We start from the raw sequence: 25847 nt of genomic DNA, 5'->3' as shown, positions 1-25847 counted from the left end.
CACCAACCGACACAGGAGACGCACCTTGCCACGGGGCTCCAGCTAGGCAGCAGGCCTCAGATCCTACTTTGCCCCGCCCCGTTGCCCCCGACGCCCTATTGCTGCGCTGGGGGCGGGCACTGGGCAAATGGGCAGGGCGCAGCCTTGCAGCAGCCGCCTCCGCTACATCCCCTCCCAGCGAGGAGCTCGCGCCGAACAGGCTGGGAAACTCCCTTCCCGCGGCTACACAGTACACCGCATTCCGCTCGCACCCCCGGCCCGGCCATTGGCTGGCTGGCGGGATGCGCTGCCCTGATTGGCCAGCCGGGAGCGGCACATTCCAAGTGGGGGTGGAGCCAGTCCCCGGAGCGATTCGCCTTATATGGGGCTGGGAGCGTTCACCGCCCGGGGGCTAGTGCGCCTGCGCGCACGGAGCGTGTGCCCGGGGAGTGGGCGGCATCTTGGCAGGGCGTGTCCCGGGTAGTGAGTGTCCCTACCGGCCCCGTGTTGTCCTGCACGGCCCCGCCCGCCGCACCCACCGGTGAGTGGTCTCGGGGGTCCCCGAGCGGCTCCGCCTTCCGGCCCGGGCGCCCCTGGGGAGTGCGTACCTCAGGGCGCAGGTGTCCCGCTCCCTTGCCGCGCCGGGCCGCCCTGGGCAGGGTCCCCCCTCTGCCCCGGGCGCTGGCAGCTTTGGCGGGCGGTCAGCCGCTTGCCCCGGACACGCTGCCTTGGCTGAGGTCCGGCCTGCGGCCAGGAGCCTCCCGTCTGCCTCCCGCGGCCGGGGCGCCCTGAGCGTCGCATTTCGGCGGGTCTCTGCGCCCCCCACCCCCTCCGACCCCTCGACGGTGGGTGTGTGGGCGCAGCCCCGTCACGTGCGGCTGTTTGTGTTTTGACCCAGGCCATGTCCAAGTCCCTGAAGAAGATCGTGGAGGAGAGTAGGGAGAAGAGCCAGCCGGAGGTGGACATGTGTGACCGGGGCATCTCTAACATGCTGGACGTCTCTGGCTTGTGTAGGTATCTCGAGGGTTTCCGCCCAGAGCCCCCCCCCCCCCGTCGCCCTACCAGCCACCAGCAACCTCTGAAATCTGTGATAGAAGCAGGAGGCTGGCTTTTAAGGAGGCCCTTTCAGTAGGAAGGACAGTCAAACAACTTATCTGTTTCTGTTAGGATGAACTTGGCCTTTTGCTGTTCAGACTGTTACATTTCAGTTTGGACACTGAAAATCCGTTGTCAGTTTCACTGTAGCTCTCAGTCTGTTTCATTTTCTCAGCATTGTTCTAATTGGGTTCCAATCATTGTTTATAAATCTATCTGGTTATTTTTATTATGCTAACACCAAGGTATATCAGCTGACTGGGGCTTCATTGTGACCGCTGTAAAGCTTCTGGTGAAGATGCTCTAAGCCAAATGGGAGAGCTCTCTCTCATCCTGCCTCCTTAGAGATGGTGGCTGTGGCAGCGGGAGATCTCCCACCAACATAGTGCTGTCATAAGAACGGCCATACTGGGTCAGACCAAAGGTCCATCTAGCCCAATATCCGGTCCTCCCATAGTGGACAAAGCCAGGTGCCCCACAGGGAATGGTAAATTTTCAGAATGGAGAGGGGTAACTAGTGGTGTTCCCCAAGGGTCAGTCCTAGGATCAGTCCTATTCAACTTAATCGTAAATGATCTGGAGAAAGGGGTAATGAGTGAGGTGGCAAAGTTTGCAGACGTAAACTGCTCAAGATAGTTAAGACCAAAGCAGACTGTGAAGAACTTCATAAAGATCTCACAAAACTAAGTGATTGGGCAACAAAATGCAAATGAAATTTAATGTGGATAAATGTAAACTAATGCACATTGGAAAAAACAAGCTCAACTATACATATAATATGATGGGGGGCTAATTTAGCTACAACTAATCAGGAAAGAGATCTTGGAGTCATTGTGGATAGTTCTCTGAAGACGTCCACACCGTGTGCAGTGGCTGTCAAAAAAGCGAACAGGATGTAAGGAATCCTTGAGGGGCGGGGGTGGGGGGGGAGAGAGAGCAAGAATAAGACGGAGAATATCTTATTGCCCTTATATCCACGGTACGCCCACATCTTGAATACTGTGTACAGATGTGGTCCTGTCATCCCAGAGAAGATATACTAGCATTAGAAAAGGGTCAGAGAAGGGCAACTAAAATGATTAGGAGTTTGGAACGGGTTCCATATGAGAAGAGATTAAAGAGGCTAGGACTCTTCAGCTTGGAAAAGAGGAGACTAAGGGGGGATATGACATGAGTGGTGTGGAGAAAGTGAATAAGGAAAAGTTATTTATTTGTTCCCATAGTATAAGAATTAGGGGCCACCAAATGAAATTAATGGGCAGCAGGTTTAAAACAAATAAAAGGAAGTTGTTCTTCACACGGCACACAGTCAACCTGTGGAACTTCTTGCCTGAGGAGGTTGTGAAGGCGAGGACTATAACAGGGTTTAAAGGAGAACTAGATAAATGCATGGAGCTTAAGTCCATTAATGGCTATTAGCCAGGATGGGTAAGGAATGGTATCCCTAGCCTCTGTTTGTCAGAGGCTGGAGATGGATGGCAGGAGAGAGATCACTAGATCATTACCTGTTAGGTTCACTCCCTCTTGGGCACCTGACATTGGCCACTGTCAGCAGACAGGATACTGGGCTGGATGCACCTTTGGTCTGACCCGATATGGCCATTTTTATGTTCTTATGAATGAATAGGTAATCATCAAGTGATCCATTCCTTGTCACTCATTCTCAGTTTCTGGCAAACAGAGGCTAGGGACACCATCCCTGCCCATCCTGACTAATAGCCATAGATGGACCTATTCTCCAAGAATTTATCTGGTTCTTTTTTTAACCCTGTTATAGTCTTGGCCTTCACAACATCAAAGAGTTCCACAGGTTGACTGTGTGCACTTATTTACAGGAGCCAGTTTCTGCTCATGTGAGTCCATTGATTTCAGGGGGCTAGTTGAGTTGTTGCCTGATTGTGCATCTTATAAATTTATAAACTCATCAGTAGGTTAAACTGCAATGTAAAAATGACCATGCATTTTTTTTGTTACTTAAAACTACTGCTATTATAAAAAGTGAATTGTTCATGATTTCTCGCTGCTATGTTCTGTAAAGTCACTTTTTCTGCATATGAATTTTTCTAATTGGTCTAATTAAAGGGGTATTTCTGAGCTTTGTTATTCATTTATATGGTGGTCCATAGTACAATCTGTAACACCAACAGTGTTAACCAAATATCAATAGTAGCAAACAAAGCTGTGATTCTGCAAATGGATTTGCAAGGATAAATCCCAGTTGATTGCAGGGAGGGCTCCGTGGAGGGTTTTGCCCACCTGTCTTTTGGCTGTAGGACTGCTGCTTGGAAATAATCAAACACTTCTAGTGAACATTGTAATATTAATCTTAAAAATCAATGAGTTGTAGTTTGCCCTAGCTGCTTGGGTAAATGCTCCTATGATGGCTCTATGGCTCTTCTGTGATTGCTGGTGATCAGGACTTTGGCTTTACATTTAATCTAAAATGCATATTAAATTCTAGCATAAACGTTTATTGAATTGATCTTGTTTATGCCAGGGCTGAGTTTGGCCTGGCATCTCCAACAACATACTACTCACTATTGCTGTAGTCTGTTAAATACTCAGTAATTTACTGAATTGTCAGCAGTGCTTCCTGTAACACCTACTGTAGGTAATGGTAGCAAAAACCCTGTTTCAAGCAATGGTAGGGTTGAGAATTAAGACTTTGGGAAGTAAGAAATGCAGTGGTTTCTAAAGTATTAATAACTGCCAACCTGTCAACTGGAGTTTTATCATTGAAATCAATGGGAGCAGAATGAAGCATATGTGTGCTAGAAACACTGCAGCTGCACTAATGTAATGTAGAAGCTTATTACAGTGATGGAAGAAGTTTTTCTATTGCTGTAGTAAATGTATCTAAGAGGCAGTAGCTAGGTTGATGGAATAATTCTTCCATAGACTTGGCACTGGCTTAGGTCGGCCTAACTTTGTCTCACAGGGTGAAGTTTTTCATAGCCCTGAGCGACGTAAGCCGTCCTAAATTTGTAGTTTACATGCTTTTAAAATCCTCAGATATTTGAATTATGCTGGAGGCTGTGTGAACAATAATGTGTGATTACTTGATCTGCACAAATGTGTGTATGAAATCATACAGAAAATAAGATGAAACAAAAGGGGGTCAAACAAGAGGAAAAAGGAGAGAGGTTCTATTCCAAATGATACATATAGTGCATAATTCTCCAGAATTGAAAGGCACTGTCAGGTCTAGATCTGTGTAAATAAATTATAAAATAGTTTCTCTTTTATATGCTGACATATGCCATTTTGGGCTAAAGAGCTGGAAACTTTGAATTTTCATATCTGAAAGTCCTACAATAAATTTAATATTTCAGTACTAATGAAATGTGATTATCCATTGGAATAAAATATTCCCCTTATCTTCAGTTCTTCCAAAAAATATTAAACCAGTGTGGAACTTTGGAAAGCAATTTTAAGAATTTAACACAACTGTACCATCTATAGACTTTGGCTCCTAAGCTGCTACGCTAGGTGTGTGACTTACTGCAGTTTTGTGTGTCTCATACTTACATATATGGAAGGTCAGCTACATTCTTTCTCTTACATGTGTTCTGGCTCAGACTCATGTTTGGACAAAACAGGAAGAAACAGTTCTGTCTAGGAGGCAAATCTTAATCCCATGGACTACAGACAAATGTGAAATCTGTGTGTAATTCCATGTGGTAGCTATCCATGGCAGCATGTTGTGCCAACGGGCAGGCATATGGGGCTTTAATCAAATTATTCTGTAGATAACTTTGTACATTAACTGTATACTCTTGATAAGGTGGCGTGGTTTTTTGTGTGTGTGTGTGTTTGGTTTTTTTTGCTTTCTTGGGCTGGGAAATCTAAGTGCATTTCTTAATCTAGAATAAAAAATTCTTTATACATTTACACTGAAAATGCATAATGCCTTACAAGTGTCATGGATGAGACCAAAACATAGACCTAAAATGCAACTGTTGGCATTTATTATATTAGACCTTTAATAAAGGTTCCATTTGTACCTGGGAACAGGAACACTTATTTTCCCCAAGAAAGGAATACCAGGATTTTGATTTTTCTCATGGCAACAGGAAAACTAAGGATTAGAGAAGCGAGAAAAGATTGTGATCCACTCGGACCTTTTCTTAACTTTCTCTTACAATGTTTTTTTCAGAATTAAACATAAATTAGTAATTGTTTCAGCAAAGAAATCTGAAGCAACTAAAGTTCTATTGAGGGTTCAAGATCTGTACTGTGAGACAAACTGAGGACCTGAGTGTTAATTATCTCCTACAGCAGAACCTCAGAGTTAACAACATTTTTGGAATGGAGGTTGTTCGTAACTCTGAAATGTTTGTAATTCTGAACAAAACATTATGGTTGTACTTTCAAAAGTTTACAACTGAACATTGACTTAATACAACTTTGAAGCTTTACTATGCAGAAGAAAAATGCTGCTTTCCCTTTATTTTATTTTTTTAGTAGTTTACATTTAACACAGTTCTGTACTGGATTAGCATTTCCCCACCCCCCCCCGGTCTCTGCTGCTGCCTGATTGTGTACTTCGGGTTCCAAATGAGGTATGTGGTTGATTGATCAGTTTGTAATTCTGGTGTTCGTAACTCTGAGCTTCTAGTGTAATTAATTCAAATATAATGGAACAGGAACTCTTTGTGTGTGTTTTTTTTTTTTTTTTTTTTTTTTTTCCCACAATGTGACATTATGCAGAGATTGCTCTCTTCTGAGTTCTCTTTAGATAATGTAATGGTTCATGTAATCAAAACCCATCATTACTTAATAATGTTAAGGAAATTTAAGTTATTTATTGGTTTATACTTAGGCAGATTACTAGTCAGCTGTCATGCTTCAGCACCCATTGTGTCATCTGTTTAGTTAGATAGTATTTGCTAGTTCTGAAAAAACTGTTGTCTGAAAAAATTAACTTTGAAGTCTATCCTTATTGTTGTATCAGCACCAAGAAAACAAATTTTGTGGTAAGAAAATAATTACCATGTATTAATTAAAAATCCTGAGTTGTAATATGCTAAACTATTTTTGCCAAAAGCAAGTATTCTTCGGTTGTTACATATCTATGGTTTGAAGTAAGTAGCATATATTTCAACTTATAAAATGTTTTGGCAGGTGTTGTCATGTGGTGAAGATACAGTGTTGCATGTTTTTTCTTAGCTTGCAAGCAAATGTTAAGTCTTGGGAAGACGTGCAGTGGTGTTTTGTTTTGTGAGTTTCTGTGTAGATGTGTCGTAGCAGGAGACTTTGGTCTTTAAGTAATGTCAATTTTTGAAGCAGTTGGTCTCTGAAAACTGGCCAGTGGTGTTGGGCAGTCTCCTCAATCAAGGGATTTCTTGTGTGTTGTCTGAACTCCTTTGTTCCAGTACTGCGTTAGATGTGTAAATAAAGTTATACTTCACATATACCCATGTCAAAAGAAAGGGCAACAATGTTGATAGTACAGTAAAAGTTCTATCTGGCACATTGGAGGAATGCGGGGTGCCAGGTAGTGAAAAATGCAGATTAACTAAGAGGGAGGGAGCTTGGGACTGGGGTTGGGGCACGGGATTGGGTACAGGGCGTGGGCTCTGGGAGGGAGTTTGGGTGCAGGAGGGGGCTCGGGGCAGCAGGTTGGGGCATGGGAGGGGGGTGGGGTGCTGGATCCCAGGGGGCACTCACCTCAGGCGGCTCCCCACAAGTGGCAACCTCTCCTGGCCACTCCTAGGCAGAGGTGCGGCAGGTGGCTCGGTGCTCTGCCCCCACCCCAAGCGCTAGCTCCGCAGCTCCCATTGGCTGGGAACTGCAGCCAGTGGGAGTTGAGGGGGTGGTGCCTGTGGGAGGAGGCAGCATACAGAGCTGCCTGCCGCACCTCTGCCTCGGAGCAGCTGGGGTAGGCCACCGCACGTGGGGAGCTGCCTGAGGTGAGCACCCCCCAGATTCAGCACCCTGCACCCCCTTCTGTGCCCTAACCCCCTGCCAGCCCCACACCAACCAGACTATAAACCGGAATTTCAATGAAGATCAGAAATGCTGGTTTATAGAACTTTGTGGTTTTTGAAGTGCCAGATAAAACAGCTTTACTGTAACTTGTTTTACTCTTAAATGTTAATTTTTGCCAGTTAGTACTCAGGCAGCATTGTATTAAGGTTCTTTTGTTTTGTTCGTGTTATATCCTCTCACAGGGAGTTCACATAGTAACTTTGGCATAGTTGTTCTGTCTAGTGTAGTATAGTGATAGATAAAATTGAATGGCCTTGTGATATTACAATATGGTATCTTCCAAGAGTCGCTGAGAATCTTTGGCACTGTAGTGGCATTGTTATAATGCCCACAATGTCTTCCTTAGTTATTTCCTTCATGTTGGTGGTATTCGGACCAGTAATATTTTATCTTGGCTCCACACGTGTGTGGAGCTTGCCTGTTAATTTCCTTTTTTTAAAGGAAAAGCACTTTTTCTTCAGAGTTAGCTGTTGTGTTAAACTAAGAATGAAGGGGAAAGGAAGGCTGGAGGGGTGGAATAAAAAATTGACTTTCCAGGGTATCGGGAACTGAGGCATAATAGGCACAGCTTCAGTATGCTCTCCCTGCCCCCTGGGTTGGGGGGGGGGGGGAGAGCGGGAAGGTGGTTTTTTTGTTGGTTTTTTTTTTTTGATCGTGGAGAGGAGGTGAGACCCCTTGTAGGGCAGACCAGTAGTTCTTGCAAGTGCTAGTGTTATGACCTTCCCAAGCCTGCAGTTTGAATTGAAGGGAGCCCGATTTAGCCTCTAGCATAGGTATTTAGTTGCCTACGTTTGTATTCTGCGAATCTGGCAGATTTCCATTATAACCAATATTTTATCCACCGTTATTGCAAGTCAACAAGTCTTTTAAATCTGTGTCTCTGAAAGACTTGTTTCTAGATAGTGCTTATGTCCAGGATAACCCATCTGTTCATTGAGTGGAACTCCTTCCATATGGCCTTCAGCAATGACTCTGCCTTTGATTTAAGGTCCTACTTTATGAGCTTTTCACTTCTGCTTGTGGCCTTAAGATCCTAGCACAATATAAGTGTTAACATTTACCAGAGCTCCATAGCAGAGCGTTCTCTCTCCTTTGCATTAGCCCCCTCTCCGTTGTATGGCTGTAACTTAAAAAAGAGGTTTCATTATGTTTAGCTGCTGAACCTTAGCTCTTCCCCTTGGATGCTTGCAATTACAGTAGGCTCTTCAGTGGCAGAAATAACTGCAGTTTTATAAATCACTAAAGGTGCACATCTGAGGTAACAGCAAAGCTTAGAGATTTTAAAAGTACAAAATTCAGTCCTGTGTATCTGGCCTATGGCATCTGAACATTTAAATAATTAAGTAACAGGGTAACCGTCAGAGCCCCCCAAATCCCTTCTGCTGTAGGTGTCAAACTTCAACAAGTAAAAGAAGAACCGTGACTCTCATCAGCAATCTAGTGAAATACAACCTAGATGGAGCATTTTAAGTGGCTGTGGTTGAGTGTATAGGGAGTTATTGAGGGGGAAATAAAATTGAAAGAGTGAATTTTGTAGTTAGTTCTGAATTCTGAAGGTCCATGGCTGCTTGAAGTGAGTCCAGTGTTGCAGCTCAGCTACTGTGACAAATCTGTGTCTCAAACTTGTCTGATGGTTGATGGTTTGATAGTTCCAGTGGAACATAGCTGTCAAGGGAGGCTATAGTCATGGAAGAAGCAGTGATCTCTCAGGTTGATTGTCCCAATCACATGAGCTTAGAATCATAGAAGTGTAGGACTGGAAGGGACCTTGTGAGGTCGTCTTCTCCAGTCCCCTGCGCTTGGGCAGGACTAAGTAGTCTGTAGACCGTACTTGACAGGTGTCTTTTTTTTTTTTTAACTTGCTCTTAAAAACCTCCAGTGATGGAGATTTTACAGCCTCCCTAGGCAATTCATTCCAATGTTTTAACTATCGTGACAGGAAGTTTTTCCTAATGTCCAACTTAAACATCTCTTGCTACAATTTAACCCCATGGCTGCTTGCTCTATCCTCAGGGGTTAACAATTTTTTTTCACCCTCCTCTATGATGAGCAGAGAAATGGCTGCTCATCATATAACCTCTTGGAAGCAGGATAAGAGAACTTGGTGATAGCGATATAAAGAGGGCCAGGAGGGTGAGCATGGGTGTAGTTCTTGTGTCTATGGACTGGAGAAGACCATCCACCGGAGCAATAAATGCTGCATCTGCACCTTGTCCTGGCCTTTGAACCCTGACTAAGGTCTAGACTACTGTAAGCTGAAAGGTAGCATTGGGGTTATTTGCTAGCTTGCTTAGAAAAGAGAGGATAGATACTATGTGATAGACTAAGTGACCAATTTACAAGAAGAGCAATATGGAAAAACAGCTCCTTTCCGATGTCATTGTATTTCCTGAATGCTGTTATGCTATCTAGTGTTGTGGCTGCATATCAAAAGACCCTAGCTAGAGAAATGAACACGCACAATTTGACAGGGTTGTGGTGTTAGAACTCTTCTTTCTCAATTTCCTGACTCTTGTGTAATTCAAATCTCAATCTTAGTACAGAAATAACAGCTTTTTGATCTTTATTTTCCTTGGCCTACAAGGGAAAGACAAATGTTCCTCAAAGAAAAGGCACTGGCTAATGCAATGCTTGAACCTCATACAGCAAGTAGAAAGATTTCTCTTCACCTCTGGGTTGAAAACAAGAAGGAGAAATTTCAACCCAAAAGATACTTTAAGAATACAGTCAGCAAGAAAACTAAGGGTGTAGAACACGAAGTGATACTTCAACCATTGGTAGTCCTACTTTGATGCTATAATTGTTTCTACTGCTGGAGGCTGCCTAGAGACTGCAGTCAGCATTGGGAACCCCATTGTGCTAGGTGCTATATAAACACATAGGAAGAAACTCTTCCCAAAGATCTTATGATTTTAAGATGAAACACAAGTTTGTGATAAATGCTAAGATGGAGGAGGAAGAAGAGAATAAGAGTAATAATTTTATGCAGTTAGAGGCCAACTTGATGGTTCTGAACCATCCTGTTGGCCTTGAGTAAGACACTTAGGATATGTCTACGCTGCAGTCAGGAGTGTGTGATTGCAGCATGCTGGGACATACCTAAGCTAGCTTTAACCTGGCAAGGGTGGGTACCAGTAGCAGAATATCTGCAGCAGTAGAGCCTTCATCAGGGGCTGTACAAGCCCACCTGGCACCTTAGGCTTACTTGAGCAGCCATCCCATACTGAAGTCTATGCTGCCATAGCTTAACTGCTATTGGTACGTGAGCTAGCTAGACCCACATGCATAAACAAGCACCTCAAACTGCTTACGAGGAAAGCAGAAAGCCTACAAGGAGCAGAGGAAGGGATGGATCAGCAAGGAGAGCTACCTCAAGGATGTCAGAAAGTATGGGGAGAAGTGAGAACTACCAAAAGCCAAGCAGAGTTAACCTTGCAAAGACAATTGCAACCAATAGTAAAAGGTTCTTTAGCCATATATCTAATAAGAAAACAAGGAAAGAAGTGGTAATGCTGAGCACTGAGGATGGGGTGGAGATGAAAGATAATCTAGTTGTGATCTAATGCCTAAATGAATACTTTACTCTTCTTAAAAACTAAGGCAATGAAGAGTTGTGGGCAGTGGCAGGATGGCTAATGGAACAAGGATATGGAAGTAGATATTGCCACATCTGAGGAGAAGCCAAACTCAGACAGTGTAATTAAATTGGGGGCGGGATAATCTCCCTCAAGAATATTGAAGGAACTAGTATATGAAATTGCAAGCCCAATAGCCTTTGTAATGAATCTGTAAACTCAGAGGTTGTACCTATATTTTAAAAAAGGGGTGGGGGAAAAAAGTGATTTGGAAAACAGGCCCATTAGTTTGACCTCATTTGCATGCAACGTTCTAGAACAAATTTTGAGTGGTTAATGAGATACAGTAGAAGCTCAGTTACGAATACCAGAGTTACAAGCTGACCAGTCAACCACACATCTCATTTGGAACCAAAAGTATGCAATCAGGTAGCAGCAGAGACCCCCCTCAAAAAAGCAAGTACAGTACTGTGGTAAACATAAACTATTAAAAAAAATAAAGGGGAAGCATGATTTTTTTTTGTGTAGTAAACTTTCAAAGCTGTATCAAGTCAATGTTCAGTTATAAACTTTTGAAAGAACAACCATAACATTTTGTTCAGGGTTACAAACATTTCAGAGTTATGAACAACCTCCGTTCCCGAGGTGTTCATAACTGATCACCATTTGGGGTCAGGAAGGAATTTTCCCTGAGGTCATATTGATGGAGACCCTGGGTGGTTGTGTGTTTGTTATTTATTTATTTATTTTTTAATTCCTCTGCACTGGAGGGCATCTGTCGCTTGCTGGTTTGAGCTAGAGTAAATAGTGGATTTCTCTGTAACTTGAATTCTTTAACCCATGATTTGAGGACTTGAGTAACTCAGCCAGAGGTTATGGGCTTATTACAGGAGTGGGTGGGTGAGGTTCTGTTGCTTATGCTGTACAAGAGGTCAAACAAGATGATCATGATGGTCCCTTCTGATTTTGAAGTCTGAGACTGAGATTAAAGCTAGTTTAGGTATGTCTTCATGTGCTGCAGTCACACCTCTGGCTGCAGTGTAGACATGCCACTAGTTCAGCAGTTCCCAAACTGTGGGTTGCAACCCCAAATGGGGTCACGTCATCAGCAGATGGGGTTGCGGCGATTCCAAGTGTGTGAAGGATGCCATTTTGCTTCACACAGCATGACCTTGGATGTACAGTGCATGCAAGGTCACACTGCATGGCGGAAGCCATTTTGCTCTACAAAATGGCATCCTCCACATAGCGTGACCTTGCACGCACCATACATACGATGTCGTGTTGTGCAGAGGATGCCATTTCGCTCTTCCAAATGACATCCTCAATGCTATCTGGGTGGAAATAATTAAAGTGGGGTAGTGCCAGCAAAAAGTTTGAGAACCCCTACCTTTGTCCCTTATCTACATTTACTTTCCAAATGTGTACTTATGCATACTTCATTTATCACAGCAAGTAAAATTAAGCATATGGATATGTTTTCAGGATTGGGGCCTTAGTTCTCTTGCCTCAGTTTCTATTTGTGAAATGGGGAAAATACTAAATGTCTGTGATTATGAAGCCCTCAGGGCAGGGACCATCTCTCACAATGTTTGTGCATTAACTAGTGCAGTGGGTCCTCCAGGTGCCCGTGGCATACAAATAATTATTAAAATATATTTTAGTTGCTGATTTCTTATAGACCTCACAGTAAGCTTTTGGGTATCGTACTAGTTCTTTTCTGTGTATTAAATGACCTTCTTGAGTAAGCCAAAATAGATCAGAACATTATTTCATTCTGTTTGTCACTCTAAAACATGTCTACTTTTAAATCCGTGCCTATAATGATTCAGTATCTGGATGAAAAAGATCTGCTTCCATTACCACTCTTACACTGGCTTTTTAAGTTAATAAGTCATAGGCGCCAACTCCGTGCGTGATCTGGGGCTGGAGCACCCACGGGGAAATACCGCAGCCCCCCAGTGCCTCCCACCCACTGGCAGGCCCTGCAGATCAGTACGCGTCCCCCCCCCCCCTTCCCCGCACCTGCCTTCCACCCGCCACAGTCAGCAGTTTTGTGGCATGCAGGAGGCTGCGGGGGAGGGCGGAGGAGCGAGGATGCAATGTGCTGGGAGGAGGGGGCGGAACTGGGCGGGAAGAGGTGGAGTAGGGTGGGAAGAGATGGGGTGGGGCCTTGGGGGAAGGGGCAGAGCTGGTGGTCAAGCACCCGCTGGCACTTTGAAAAAAGTCAATGCCTGTGATACCAGTGGTCCTGTGTCCAGCGTTAGTAGTAACAAAATGATTGTTTATATACTCACAACTCTTGTGATTCATAGTCAGAAAATAGCATTGCAAAAGACCTGTTGGGTCATCTAGTCCATCCCCTTTCCTGTATAAGATTGTTCCCTAGGATGTATTTTTCCAGTGCTTTGTCTAGCCTATTTTTCAAATGACTCATGATAGGGTGTGTTGTTTTTTCCATACGTCGACAGCCAATAGTAATTTAATACAATGTGACTTGACATTTATTCAAAACAGACAGTAGTTGAGTAAACTGCTTGTTGTCTCTATTTATGAACCGCTGGTGTAAAGATACTAGAACTGTAAGCAAAAGTAGCTAGGCACAATGGAAGCAGAGGCCAGGCATAACATAATTAGGCAGCATTAACTTAAGCCCTCCATTTTAATTTACCCATTTTGATGGAGTTAATATAAAGAAAAATGAGAATAGTACAAGAACCCTGTTACAATCAAGAGCCTAATGGTTTGTCTTCTGGTAAGTGTACTTGTAAGGTACATGTTCTGTAACTTTGCTAAAGCAGATGTAAAGAACCTCACTCACCATTAACACAAGAACAAAAAATACTGCCATTAACGGGTTATTTGCAATTCCACTCTGAATTTGAGAGTAGTGGTGACTGCTCCATAGTTAAGATGGCCACTAACTCACCATTGTAAACCCAACTTTTATCCTTCCTCATCCCTCATTTTCCCCACCAAAGAAACCCGTTTCCCTGAAATTTCCTGAACCACCTCTCATCCCTAGGTAGGATTTTTCTGAGGCTTGACCAACCTTTTCCTCTCCCCTTCACCCCCGCCATGTCTCCAATTCTATTGTCTCTTGCTAGGGCATGCCAAGTGTGTTTTGGGGTTTAACTGTGTGCATGTGTGTGCTATATACATCTATTTTATATACACATTCCTTTACAATAACGTTACACTAAGATTAGCAGGAAAGTGCTGTCTAGAGACTCATGAAGGACTGTGAAGAGTAGGCATAGGAATGCTGGGGGGAAAGGACCTGGAGGGAAAGAGCAAGGTTTTTTGTTTTTTTTTCTTATTTTTCTAAATATATATATTACCAAATTGACCATAATACACAAAGCAAATAAACTGGCTTAGGATAAAGGGAGGGGAGGGGAAGTGACTTATCTATCTTCAGGGGCTATGTGACCTCTTAAAGTCAGCCCAAATTGCTTTGAATTTTTTGGGCGTTCCCTTTGTGTGGAATGTCAGTCGTTCGTTAGCTGCAAGGTCAGCCATATCACTGAGCCAGGCATCAATATTTGGTGGGGATCAACTTTTCCATTTTAGCAGGATTCATTTTTTAGCGACCAAAGCTCCACGTTGGAGCCATGCTGCCTTATTACTAGTAATCTTCAGGGATCAGGAGGAATAGATCCAGAATGAAACTTAAGGGGCAGGACTCCAACTTAACATCCAGTGTCAAATTGGTCCTTTGACCCACCTCATACCAGCAATTTTTGATACGGGGCTCTCCCAAAATATATGAGGTAAGGTGGCACCAAGGGATTTAGATTTCCAATAGCAGGCAGCATTTGAGGCCCATCACTGTTAGCCTATATGGGGAAGAACAAGCGTGCTATGTCTTATCCATCCTGGTAGCAGGGTTAGGAAGTTCACAGGACCAGACCAGAAAGCAAAGGGTTATTGGAAAACCAAGTTTGTAGCCCTCATAGTTGCAGAGAAGTTTGAAAATGTGAATCCTAGAGATTCTAAAACCAGAAGGCAAAGGTTTAAAAAAAAAAAAAAAACCAAACCCAAAATATATTATTTGGCTTAAATTCTGTGAAATCTTCAGATTCATGCATGGGGATGCATGAAGGCAATTATGGCTGGGTCTGGGGAGGTCTGAGATAAGTGAAGGTGGAGTTTTTTTATCCACACCAAAAACTTAAATGTTAAGGTCAAGATTGTGAAAACCAGGAAACTGTTAGACTGCTAAAGCCAAATTTAGGCTTCTGAATAAGTGGCCTGATTTTTCAAAGATGCTGGGTTGCTGTATAGGCTCCTCACCTGCAGTCCTCTGCTCTGATTGTCTTAAGGCCCACTGAAAGCAGGGCTCTCCTCCTTTGGGGAGGGGGTGGCTTGATGGGCTATATAGTGTCTTTCACTTCTAGGTTAGTGGTTTGAATCCAGGCTAAGATTAACTGAAAGCTACCATCTTTTGACCTCTGGTCATTGTTCTATATGTAGAGCCCTACCAAATTCACAGTCCATTGTGGTCAATTTCACAGTCATAGGATTTTAAATTTCATGATTTCAGCTATTTAAATCACAAATTTCATAGTATTGTAATTGTAGAGGGGTCCTGACGCAAAAAGGAGTTGGAGGTTGCAAGGTTATTGTGTAGGGGGCTGCAGTATTGCTACCCTTACTTCTGTGCTGCTGTTGGAGAGTGGCGGCTGCTGGCTGGGATCCCAGCTCTGAAGGCAGAGCTGTCGCCAGCAGCAGCGCAGAAGTAAGGATGGCATGGTATGATATTGCCACCCTTACTTCTGCGCTGCTTTCAGAGCTGGGCAGCCAGAGAGTGGCAGCTGTTGGCCGGGTGTCCAGCTCTGAAGGCAGCACAGAAGTAAGGGTGGCAATAGTGTAACACCTTCCCCCCCACCCCCCGGAGTAACCTCGTGACCCCCTTGCAACTCCTTTTGGGGTCAGGACCCCCAATTTGAGAACCGCTGATCTCCCCAATGAAATCTGTATAGTAGAGGGTAAAAGCACACAAGACCAGATTTCTCAGGAGGAGACTAGATTTCACAGCCCAGGATGCATTTTTTTTTTCATGGCCTTGAATTTTGTAGGGCCCTATCTATATGGAATGACTTTCTAGTGGACAAGTATACGCACTGCAGAACCAGTCACTGCAATATAGATCCTAGCTGGTAGACTGAACCTGGAAAGTGGACTGCTCCTGGTGGTAGAGGCAATTGCCATTGGTCAGGGTTGAGTCATTGGTGGGGGAGTATTGGTGGAGAAGCTGATGGCAGGAGTATACCTGCTTTGTGAATATAGGACTTCAGTCTCCCTTTGTGGCTGTTAATCAGGCACCTTTCAAGTGGTGAGCTGACTAAACTATATATCAAACATGAAGACTTTTCCTTTTCAGCACACCTGATATCTTGGATTTAGAATGATAAAAGTTAAGAAATTAAGAATGAGGTATGCATAAGTAACCCCTATAAACAGGTATTGTTGATTTCATTTTGAGATGTCTCAACCCAGGAATGCGTTCACTAGATTTCAGTGAAATAGCCATTTTGGTTTTAAAATAAAAAGAATCAAAAGTTGAAATATTGTGATTTTTATTTTTATATGAAACGCTTTCCATTCTAAAATTTGAAAATATTGTCACGTTCAGAACAAAATGCTTTTTGTTCAAAAATGGTTGTTCCCTTCCATGAAAATAGTACTTACAAAACAAGACCCTTTTTGAAAAACTAATAAAATGATAAATTTTTAGTGTTCTGTGTTGTACAGCTGCTTTGAAAATACGGTTTAAGTGAATGTGTTGTCTGGCTTTAGAATACTTCAAAAATGAAGCTAGAATGCCATCTTGTGGCTATGGTAGCTTGATGTTCCTAGAATAGTTACAAAGGCATTGACTGCTTCAGCAGGTATGTGAAGGACACAGCAGAGGGAGTTTTTTGTGGCAGTATGAAGTTTTTTCGGTTCTTTTATTTTCAGATTTCTTAATATATTTGCAGCCTGATACAATATTATCTGAATTGGTCAGGGCCTTGATCTATAGTTTAATAAAGATAATTTCAGGCAGAGGTTGAATAGAGGCACAAAGTACGTGGTTAGCTTTCCTTATATTAGTAGAGAGGGTGAATAAAATGGCATCAGTTGCCCCTACTCTCTGTGGGAACTCATTTCAGGGACTGCTGCACCAAATGTTTCTGCCACTGTGTTGCAGAGGAAATCTTTAGAACCAGGTTGTCCCAGATTTTAAAGCAGGGTGCTCTGGAATGATCCTCTTCCTCATGTGATAGGAAAAAACTGCATCTTATAATTGTAATTCATGTTACAGTTTTAAAATGCTTGTCATAATATTAAGTATTAGCCGTTCTGTACAGTAAGGCTGTGTATGATGGCTAATGTTCTTGTCTGCCCTTTTTTTTCCCCCCTCACCAGTTATCTTATCCTAATATTCATAGCAATTGCCTTTGTAGAATCTTTCTTTGTCCTCCTATTCTTGGTGAATTACTGAAGAGAGATCTTTGTTTTAAGGGTCTCTTTGAGAATAATTTAGGGTGAGTGTCCTGTGTTTCCTTCTCCTTTTCTTCCTGCTCCTCTTCCTCCCAAGCCCATTAAATGGTTGAGTGAACTATTACATGTCCAGGCCTTAGAAATGAAATTTTCATGATGCTTCTTTTAGGCTCCCATTTTTCTGGTTGGTTCCTGAGTTTGAAAATTCAACTTGGCAGAACTAAGCTTTCACGGGTTAGGGCCGTCTTATACAAAATCACGTTCTCATAAGTGGTGACCACCCCCCCCCCCACCACCACATTTATAGCCTTTATACTGAAGATAATTTTCCAGACATGAACATATGTAAATCTATGCAGTGCTGTGCTTCTAAAGATATACATACACTAGAACTGGAGGTATAAATTCCAGCTTGAGGAGACATACCCACACTAGCTATGAGGGCAGGTCTACACTACAGCACTAAATCGGTGTAGCTGCACTGCTGTAGCACATCAGGTGAAGACAAGTTATGCCAAGGGAAGAGCATCTCCCACCAACATAGCGCTGGTGTGGACAGTGCTTAGGTTGCTGTAACTTGCGTTGTTTCGGGGGGGGGGGGGGGGGGTGGTCTCTTTCACACCCCTGAGCGATGTAAGTTACATCAACTTAAGTGATAGTGTAGACCAACTCTGAGTGAGCTAGTGCACTAAGATATCAGTGTACCTGTCGTAATGGGAGGAGCCACTTCAACCAGTGGTTCTCAATCGGGGTATGCGTACTCCTTGGGGTACGCAGAGGTCTTCCAGGGGGTATGTCAGCTCATCTAGATACAGTATTTGCATGGCTTTACAACAGGCTACAGGAATAGACTCAATGTGGAGAAAAATGTAATTGTTGCTGTTGCTTCACTGCTCCCAGAATGACCAGCCTCAACTGAAAAACAGGCTCAAGAAGCACACTGAAATGCAAGTACAATATTTAAATTCCAATTGATTTATTTTATAACTATATAGTAAAAAAAAAGGAGAAAGTGATTTTTTTCAGTAATAGGGCTGTGACACTTTTTTGTATTTTTGTTTTGATTTTTTTGTAAGCAGTTAGTTTTTAAGTGAAGTGGAAGTTGGGGTATGCAAGACAAATTATTGAAAGCGATACCATAGTCTGGAAAGGTAGAGAACTACTGACTGACACCATAAGCATGTACTCAGGTTGGCTAGCCCTTCCTGCCACTCATGCTGGTACAGATATGCTTGATGAGAGCTAGCACGGATGTATTTCCCATTGTAGTGTAAACATACCCTTAATCTGCAGACAGCTCCAGTGCTGCTGCTGCTCAAAGCTTTCCCAAGCTGCAGCATTCTGAAAACCATCCAGTACTGTAAGTTTTCATTGCTGCTCCTCAACTTTCTAGGTGAGGTTTTGGGACAGTAGAAGAACAGACAGGAATCAGGCTAATTTCATAGCTTTCTCAAGCAACAGCACTATGAGCAGCAGCAGGAACTGGAGCTATCCACTATGAAGATGATTTCATGACTGGGGTCGATGTATAGTAGACAGTTCTGCCACGTGGTTAAGGGAGGAACAGAGTATTGGAGATTCAACCTCATAGTAACGAGGAGGCTCTTGGATGGGAAGAGGGAAGGGTCCTTTTTTCTAGCAGCCAGAATAGCAATGGGTGGAATGAGCACTGTTCAAATTTACTGGAAACCTATTTGCCAAAACCTAATACAAAAGACAGGAGCAAAGTCCAGGAACAGTACTTAAGATTTTAGCACCCTTTCTTTTCTCGTTGGCTAAGGAGAAGGGATGTGTGAGTAGCCTTTTTCAAACTGTACTTTGGTGAGGAGGATAATTCTTAAACAGTTGGGTTTCTGGTAAATTTCTTTTAAATCTTGCAAGTGGATTGGTGTGAAGAATGTGTATAAAGAGTGGGAATGGAGTTAATAGGGGTCGGAGGGAAAGATTTCTGGGGATAAATTAGAAAAAAAGTACAGTATGGGGGCAGATAGGGTGAGGAAAGACAAAGTATGGGGAAGTAGGTAGATAAAACACAAAGAAATAGAAGTTAGAAAGGGGGAAAAGAAGGAAAGACTGAAAATAATTGAGGCCTGGTCTACACTACAAAGTGAGATCAACGTAAGTTGTTGCGTCAACTTATTTGTGCTAGTGTCTGCAGTCGGATGTCTTCTAGTGAGGTAAAACCCCCATTATGGTGACACAGTAATGCCACTTCCCCAAACGACATTGAGCAATGTGGTTGATGCGGTGCAACGTAAACACTGTGTGACCTACGTTGACCTTAACAGTCCTCCAGCAGCTGTCCCGCAATGCCCAACAGCGGCTGCTCTTGTCTCAGTTATGAACTCCATTACCCGAGGGCACAGAGCCCAGAAGCCAGCCACTCTGCCCAATGCCCCTGAATATTTTTGAATTGCCCTTTCCCAATTGCCCAGTTTGGTGAGCATACCCAGCAGCTCTCACTTGTTGCAACTGCCCAACTGACCATGCCAGCTAGACACATACCTGCCTGGAGTAGACTGGAGATATTGGATCTCTTGGGCCTGTGAGGAGGAGAGGCTGTGCAGGTGCAGCTATGGACTAGTCATAGAAATAGGGACATCTGCGAAAAGATTGCACAGAGGATGCAGGCGAGGGGTGCAACAGGAATTGGCAGCAGTGCTGTGTGAAGGCAAAGGAACTGTAGGAGGCATGCCGCAAGGCCAGGGAGGCCAACAGTTGATCTCGTGTCAAGACCACGCTTACAATGAGCTTCATTCCATACTTGGCAGAGACCCAACCAGCACCTCACTGTGGGTGCCTCAGTGGAACCCAGGACAGACCTCTGCTGTGAACAGTGAGGAGGAGAAACACCTGCGGGTGGCTAGCTATGCCACAAGCCAGGATCTGTTTGAGACTCCATACAGTCTAGCCAGTCCCGCCAACTGAGCATGGATGAGCCTGATGAAAGGAAAGGAACCTCACGCAAGTGTGTGCATGCATTCTTCCTTAAAAGGGGCACATTTGAAGATGGCACCCAACTCAACATCAAGTTAGCAGGAAACAGGTGTCTACATTGTTTCTCTCCTATGAGAAGGGGTAGAGGTACATCAGAGGTAGTTATCTGTTTTTCATTATCTGTGGGATTAGGTCAGGGGAAGGCATGTGGAGCAGTTTATGTATATAGGGATGTCCTTTGTGTCCTCCGGAGAGATCTTGATGAAACTTCCATGGAGGCACTCTGCAATTCTCTCGTGGAGGTTTCTAGGGGTGGCTTGTCTTTATTTTTTTTTCCTCTGCAGTAGGACACTTTGCCATCCATTCTGTGATAACTTTGGCAGTCACCATTTCAGGAAACAGGCTGGTGGCAGATGGGGCTGGTGGCTTTGGGATGCTAGCAGCAGCTGTGCTTTCTGTACCTTTGTGGCCCTTGAGTGAGACACTAGCTAAAGTCACCACCGCCTACGGAAAAACGTCAGCATTCGGTGCCACTGTTTTGTACTTGTAACCATGGAAACGGCCAAAATTTTATTATTTTGTGTGACCAAACAATTCCCTCCTCATTTTGTCACCTTGCTCCCTGGTGAGCCATACTCACCATGGCTGCAGTTGGAGAGCTGTGCTGTGCAGAGGCACTCCAAAGCTGAAGTGTCAGTAAGCGTGTCTTATTTAAACTCCTATGGGAATAAGGGAAGAGAGTTATAGAACTGATATTTCACTTTCCATTGTGACTGTAAATACAATGATACATTTGTCTGTTCTTATCAGTAGCTTCTGCCATTGCAGCTTTGAGACGTCCCCACTCTGGAACATCTGACCCTGATGAAGAGAAAGAAGTTGACTAGAGAGGGCATATTCAAGATCCTGCAAGCCAGGGATGCATCAGACTGTCAAGAGGGCCGGGGGGGGGTTTGTAAACATAGGAGGCAGCCTGGAAAGACGTCCCAGCAGGAAAAGGAGAGGGACATGAATCAGGACATAATGGGGCTTCTGAGGCAGCAAACACAAGTGCTGCAGATCCTTGTTGACCGAGAGGTCATAGAATATCAGGGTTGGAAGGGACCTCAGGAGGTCATCTAGTCCAACCCCCTGCTCAAAGCAGGACCGATCCCCAATTAAATCATCCCGCCCAGGCCTTTGTCAAGCCTGACCTTAAAAACCTCTAAGGAAGGAGATTCCACCATCTCCCGAGGTAACGCATTCCAGTGTTTCACTACTCTCCTAGTGAAAGTTTTTCCTAATATCAAACCTAAATCTCCCCCACTGCAACTTGAGACCATTACTCCTTGTCCTGTCATCTGCTACCACTGAGAATAGTCTAGATCCATCCTCTTTGGAACCACCTTTCAGGTAGTTGAAAGCAGCTATCAAATCTCCCCTCATTCTTCTCTTCTGTAGACTAAACAATCCCAGTTCCCTCAGGTCCCAGATCCAGTAGTCACATGCTTGCCTTTCTTTGCAGTCAATGGAGAACTCCTTTGCAGCAGCTTTCTATACCCTCCAACATTCCACAGAGCCTCTTGGGCTGCATCCCTACCACCCCTCACTGGGGGACAGTAAGGAAACCTTCAGCATCACACATAATGACCTGAGAGCCATGACTGTATGTTTTTCAGAAATGGACTGAAATGGACATGGATGTTTTCTGCTGTTCTAATTTTAAAATGCTGTTCTGTTAATTTATTGTGTTTGCATTGTATGGTTTTTAATTACACATTGTTTTTTGCACTGTTTTTGGTATGTAACTTTTATTTTTTGGAAATAGTCATCTTTCTGACTTAACACATACTACCAAATCCCGAGCACTACTCAAAGCGCACATTACTTGTAGTGGAATAGGACCACAGAACTCATTGGTTCAGTTAGAAACAATGTTAAAATTATAAATGTACAATAAGCACTGCATAACTGATGGATTCATTAAGTCAGTATGATTTTCATAAATGTACACCAAGTGTTACACGATTCCTTGCAGCCCCTGAAACTTCAGGGCTGCATTCATCACCGTCCAACGCAGCACATTACTTTATTTGACTTTTAAAGTGCTCTTTCAAGGTCTCTCTCAGCTGCATAGTTCTGCGTTGGGCTATTCTGATAGCCCTTGTTTCTGGCTGTTCAGTCAGCAGACAGCTGCTCCGCCTCTGCTGTCCCATCCTGCAGCAACTCTCCTCCCTTTGTCACGGAGTTATGATGCAGAACATAGAAGGGAGCCATAACCACTGGGATATTTTTCTTGCTGAGATCCAGTCTTGTCACTAAACACCACCAGCATTCCTTCAATCTGTTGAAAACCTATTCAGCTGTCATTCTGCTCTTGCTGAGCTGGTAGTTGACTCTTCCTTGAAGCTGTCAAGGTAGCCAGGGTATGGCATTATTTATTTAGTGTGTGCATAGTCATCTAGCCAAGCGATGGCATCTTCAGTGGTGTGATGCAGTTCTTCTAGGCCACCGCTGAACCTCGTTAGCAGGCATTCATTGACAATGTGTGTCATCGTCTGCGTTGTGCTGCAGTTGCACAAAGGGCTGTCACGAAGGCTCCAGCAATACTGGTTGGCTGCACAGAGACCTTGCCTGGTCTGGAACAGGGACAATTGGCAATGGGGCAGGTCAAAACCAGGCAGGCAAATTGTGGGGGCAGTGACAAGGGATTGATTGGGGATTATAACAGATATCCATTCCTCTCACCAGAGTGTTTCCGCCCTAACATCCTGGCATGGCAGATGAGACAATAATAGGCGACATGATGGCAAACGTGCAGCTAGTGGTTTTAAAAAGGTCATTGTGCAGTGACAGGCTTGAGTTGGCATGTACTTTCTCCAGTAACGTGCCAGTGGCAACCTGTTGTCCGAAATGAGGAAGAGCAATATTGCTCAGAACTGGAAGCCATGGGAATGGAGTCGCACGCAGGGTGCCAGAGATGATATGCATGGTGGCATGTAACTGCATATCCACCAGTTTGGTGTGTGACGATCGACTCCAAACTGGTAGGTAGTACTCCGCCACTGAATGTGAGGTGGCAAGAGCTGATGTGCTCCAACTTTGTGGACGAGCACCCTATGACGAATCTGCCAGTTTGCAGATTGTTGCACATCTTGACTTCAGCTCCTGTGTTCTTCAGGTGGGTATGGTAGCTCTGTGTGCGGTCTAAGGTCACACCTGGATAGACCGGTTCTACTTCATGCTTCACCTTCTGACCATTCACATATGGCTTAATGAGCCAGAGGGGTAGGCTGGGTCCCCCTGGCTCGCTATTGACATTTCAGCATTGCATGTGGTAATTTTGCTAGCCGGAGGGAAAAAATGAAGCTTCCTGTACAGTCCTGTGTCCTTAAAGATGCGAGTGTCACACTCTTTCCCTGACCAGCCGATGTTTGTCAGTGAAGCATTCCCTGTGATCCACCAACCCTTGCATAACCATAGAAAAGTAGGTCCTTTCTGTACTCTGCATGGTAGGATATGGGTGCCATCAATTGCCTCAACGCACTCTGGGATCCCCATACCTGCAAATCCATTCAGCATCCTGCACATTGCCTAGAGTCAGTCCTGCATAGCAGGATACAATTAATGTCCCTGTACAAGTCTATGACAGCATCTCCCACTGTTGATATTTCAACTCCAAAATCATTTCCCACTGACCAGTAGCAATCTGTTGCGGCAAGCTTCTCTGGTGTGATCGCCACTTGCTTCTTAGCTGTCAGTGTAGCTGTCGTTCTGGTGTGCCTGCTCTGGAGGGCTGTCTTGAGCTCAGCACACAGATCCAGAAATTGTGACCTTTTGCATGTGAAAGTTCTGCAGGTACTGCTCATCCCAAACCTGCGTTATGATGCAGTCTCGCCAGTCTGTTAGTTTCTTGGGCCCAGAAGCAGTGCTATACCACCTGCAGCTTCTTTGTGCAAACTGCCAACAACCTTGAATTGCTTTTTGCTGTGCCCCTTAATGGTCTGTCCTTAAAGAAATTGTCATGTTCCCCCATTGTTGCAGTACTTCCTGCAACTCTGCAAATATCAAATGATTGTTTGCAGTGTTTGGCAATAGCGCAGAGCTGTGTGGGCTCCATGCTTCCGTAAGAAACGGCAGACAGCGACAAGTGCCATGTGGATTTGTGGGATTTTAAAAACAGGCATGAAAATTATGGTATGTGCAGGGTATTATGTGATGGAGGAAGTTGCATAATGGGAACTTGACTCCTTGCTCCCAGCTTTTTTGCACGACTTGTGTGTGCAAAACAGATGGCCTTTTGGGGAATTTTCACATTGTGCTGGAGGGTTGGATGTGGCCCACTGGGATACCGACCCATAGTTAAGGCTACATTTTTGGCACAGGTATTTTTGGCACAGGTGGACAGGACATGGGCATAAACAATAAGTCATGAATTTGCTGAAGCCCAAGCCCCGCTGGCTGGGGCTGAATTACTAGAATTTTCAAAAAGTCAGATCTCATAAAATCACGGAATCCATGACATCTGACAGATTAGTAGCCTTACTCATAGTACACGGCACCTTGTGTGGACACAAGCACTCCTGGTGAGTATGTGCAGCACCAAAGTGAGCACCATGTATGTGCATATGCATGGGTAATATACTAACCATGGCAACTTGTGTTGACCAAAGTTTATAGTCTAGATATGGCCTTAGTAAAATATACACCATGATCTCTTATAGGACAAAGAGGAAAAATCCAAAAGGGGGGAAAAAGTAATAATGAGAGCTGTAGAAAGTTCAGTAAAAAGATGTTTTCAAAAATTGATAATAAGTTGCATTCTGCTAGCCACCAAGCAATAACTGTTTTTAGTCCCGTGGGTGGGTGGGTGTGTGTGTGTAAAGGTATAAACACCTCTTGGATTTTCTCATGAGGGATTTAAAGTGCATGTAGAACAGGGGTGGGCAAACTTTTTGGCCTGAGGGCCACGCCGGGGAATAGAAATTGTATGGCGGGCTATGAATGCTCACAAAATTGGGGTTGGGGTGCGGGCTCTGGGGTGGGGATGAGGAGTTTGGGGTGCAGGAGGGTGCTCCGGGTTGGGAGCGAGGGGTTCAGAGGGCAGGAAGGGGATCAGGGTTGGGGCATGGGGAGAGGCTCAGGGTGTAGGCTCAGAGCTGCACTTACCTCAAGCAGCTCCCGGAAGCAGTGGCATGTCCATTCTCCAGTTCCTACGTGGAGGCGAGGCCAGGTGGCTCTGCTCACTGCCCCATCTGCGGGCACCAACTCTGGACCCCGGCCGGAGTGGGGCCAAGCCATGTGGTGCGGCCCCCCGCCGGAGTGCCAGAATGGGGCTGAGCTGCTGGTGTGGCTCCCGTCCCAGCTGGAGCAGGGCCGAGCTGCTGGTGAGGCTCGCAGGCCGGCTTAAAATGTCTTGTGTGCCGAATCCGGCCCATGGGCTGTAGTTTGCCCACCTCTGATGTAGAACACATGGGATTCCTGTGTAAAGTGTACTATGCTTACTGTTGCCATTCTCCTCTGCCAGTTGCCTCTACTGGGTAAAGAATAATCTTGTTGAAGAACAAGATTCTGCTCGCCTTTGGTATGTAGCACAATACTAATAACTGACTGAACAAAAAGGCAGCAGATGAATTTCTTGTAGACTCCTTGGTATGCAAAGTTTACCTGTGGGATTAGGTTCTACGTTATTGTCCTCTTGACACAAAGTAAAAGAAGAATCTGCTATATTAATGTAATACTCTTGTAAAAAATGTTGAAAGTTTCAAAGTTAGCTCTTTAGAGATGTGTTGCAGAGACAGA

The 25847-nt window shown here is 44.3% G+C and overlaps 1 protein-coding gene across 2 annotated transcripts in view; it reads left to right on the top strand.

Moving 5' to 3' along the window:
- Positions 1–359: 359 nt before the first annotated feature.
- The window catches only part of RSU1 (Ras suppressor protein 1), a 180642-nt gene continuing 155154 nt past the window's right edge, over positions 360–25847 (top strand). The window contains exons 1-2 of one of the 2 annotated variants that reach the window (XR_006289061.1): positions 360–520; positions 878–989. Coding sequence is in view for 1 of the 2 variants with exons in the window: in XM_037890783.2 (XP_037746711.1) it covers positions 881–989 (109 nt within the window). In the remaining variant the exon portion in view is untranslated. The remainder of the gene's footprint in view (positions 521–877; positions 990–25847) is intronic. The other variant, XM_037890783.2, reaches the window with a different exon arrangement.

Source organism: Chelonia mydas, chromosome 2 (assembly GCF_015237465.2).
Source record: "Chelonia mydas isolate rCheMyd1 chromosome 2, rCheMyd1.pri.v2, whole genome shotgun sequence".
NCBI lineage: Eukaryota > Metazoa > Chordata > Testudines > Cheloniidae > Chelonia > Chelonia mydas.
The sequence above is the reverse complement of the archived record's forward strand: the minus strand, read 5'-3'. Positions and strand labels throughout refer to the sequence as shown.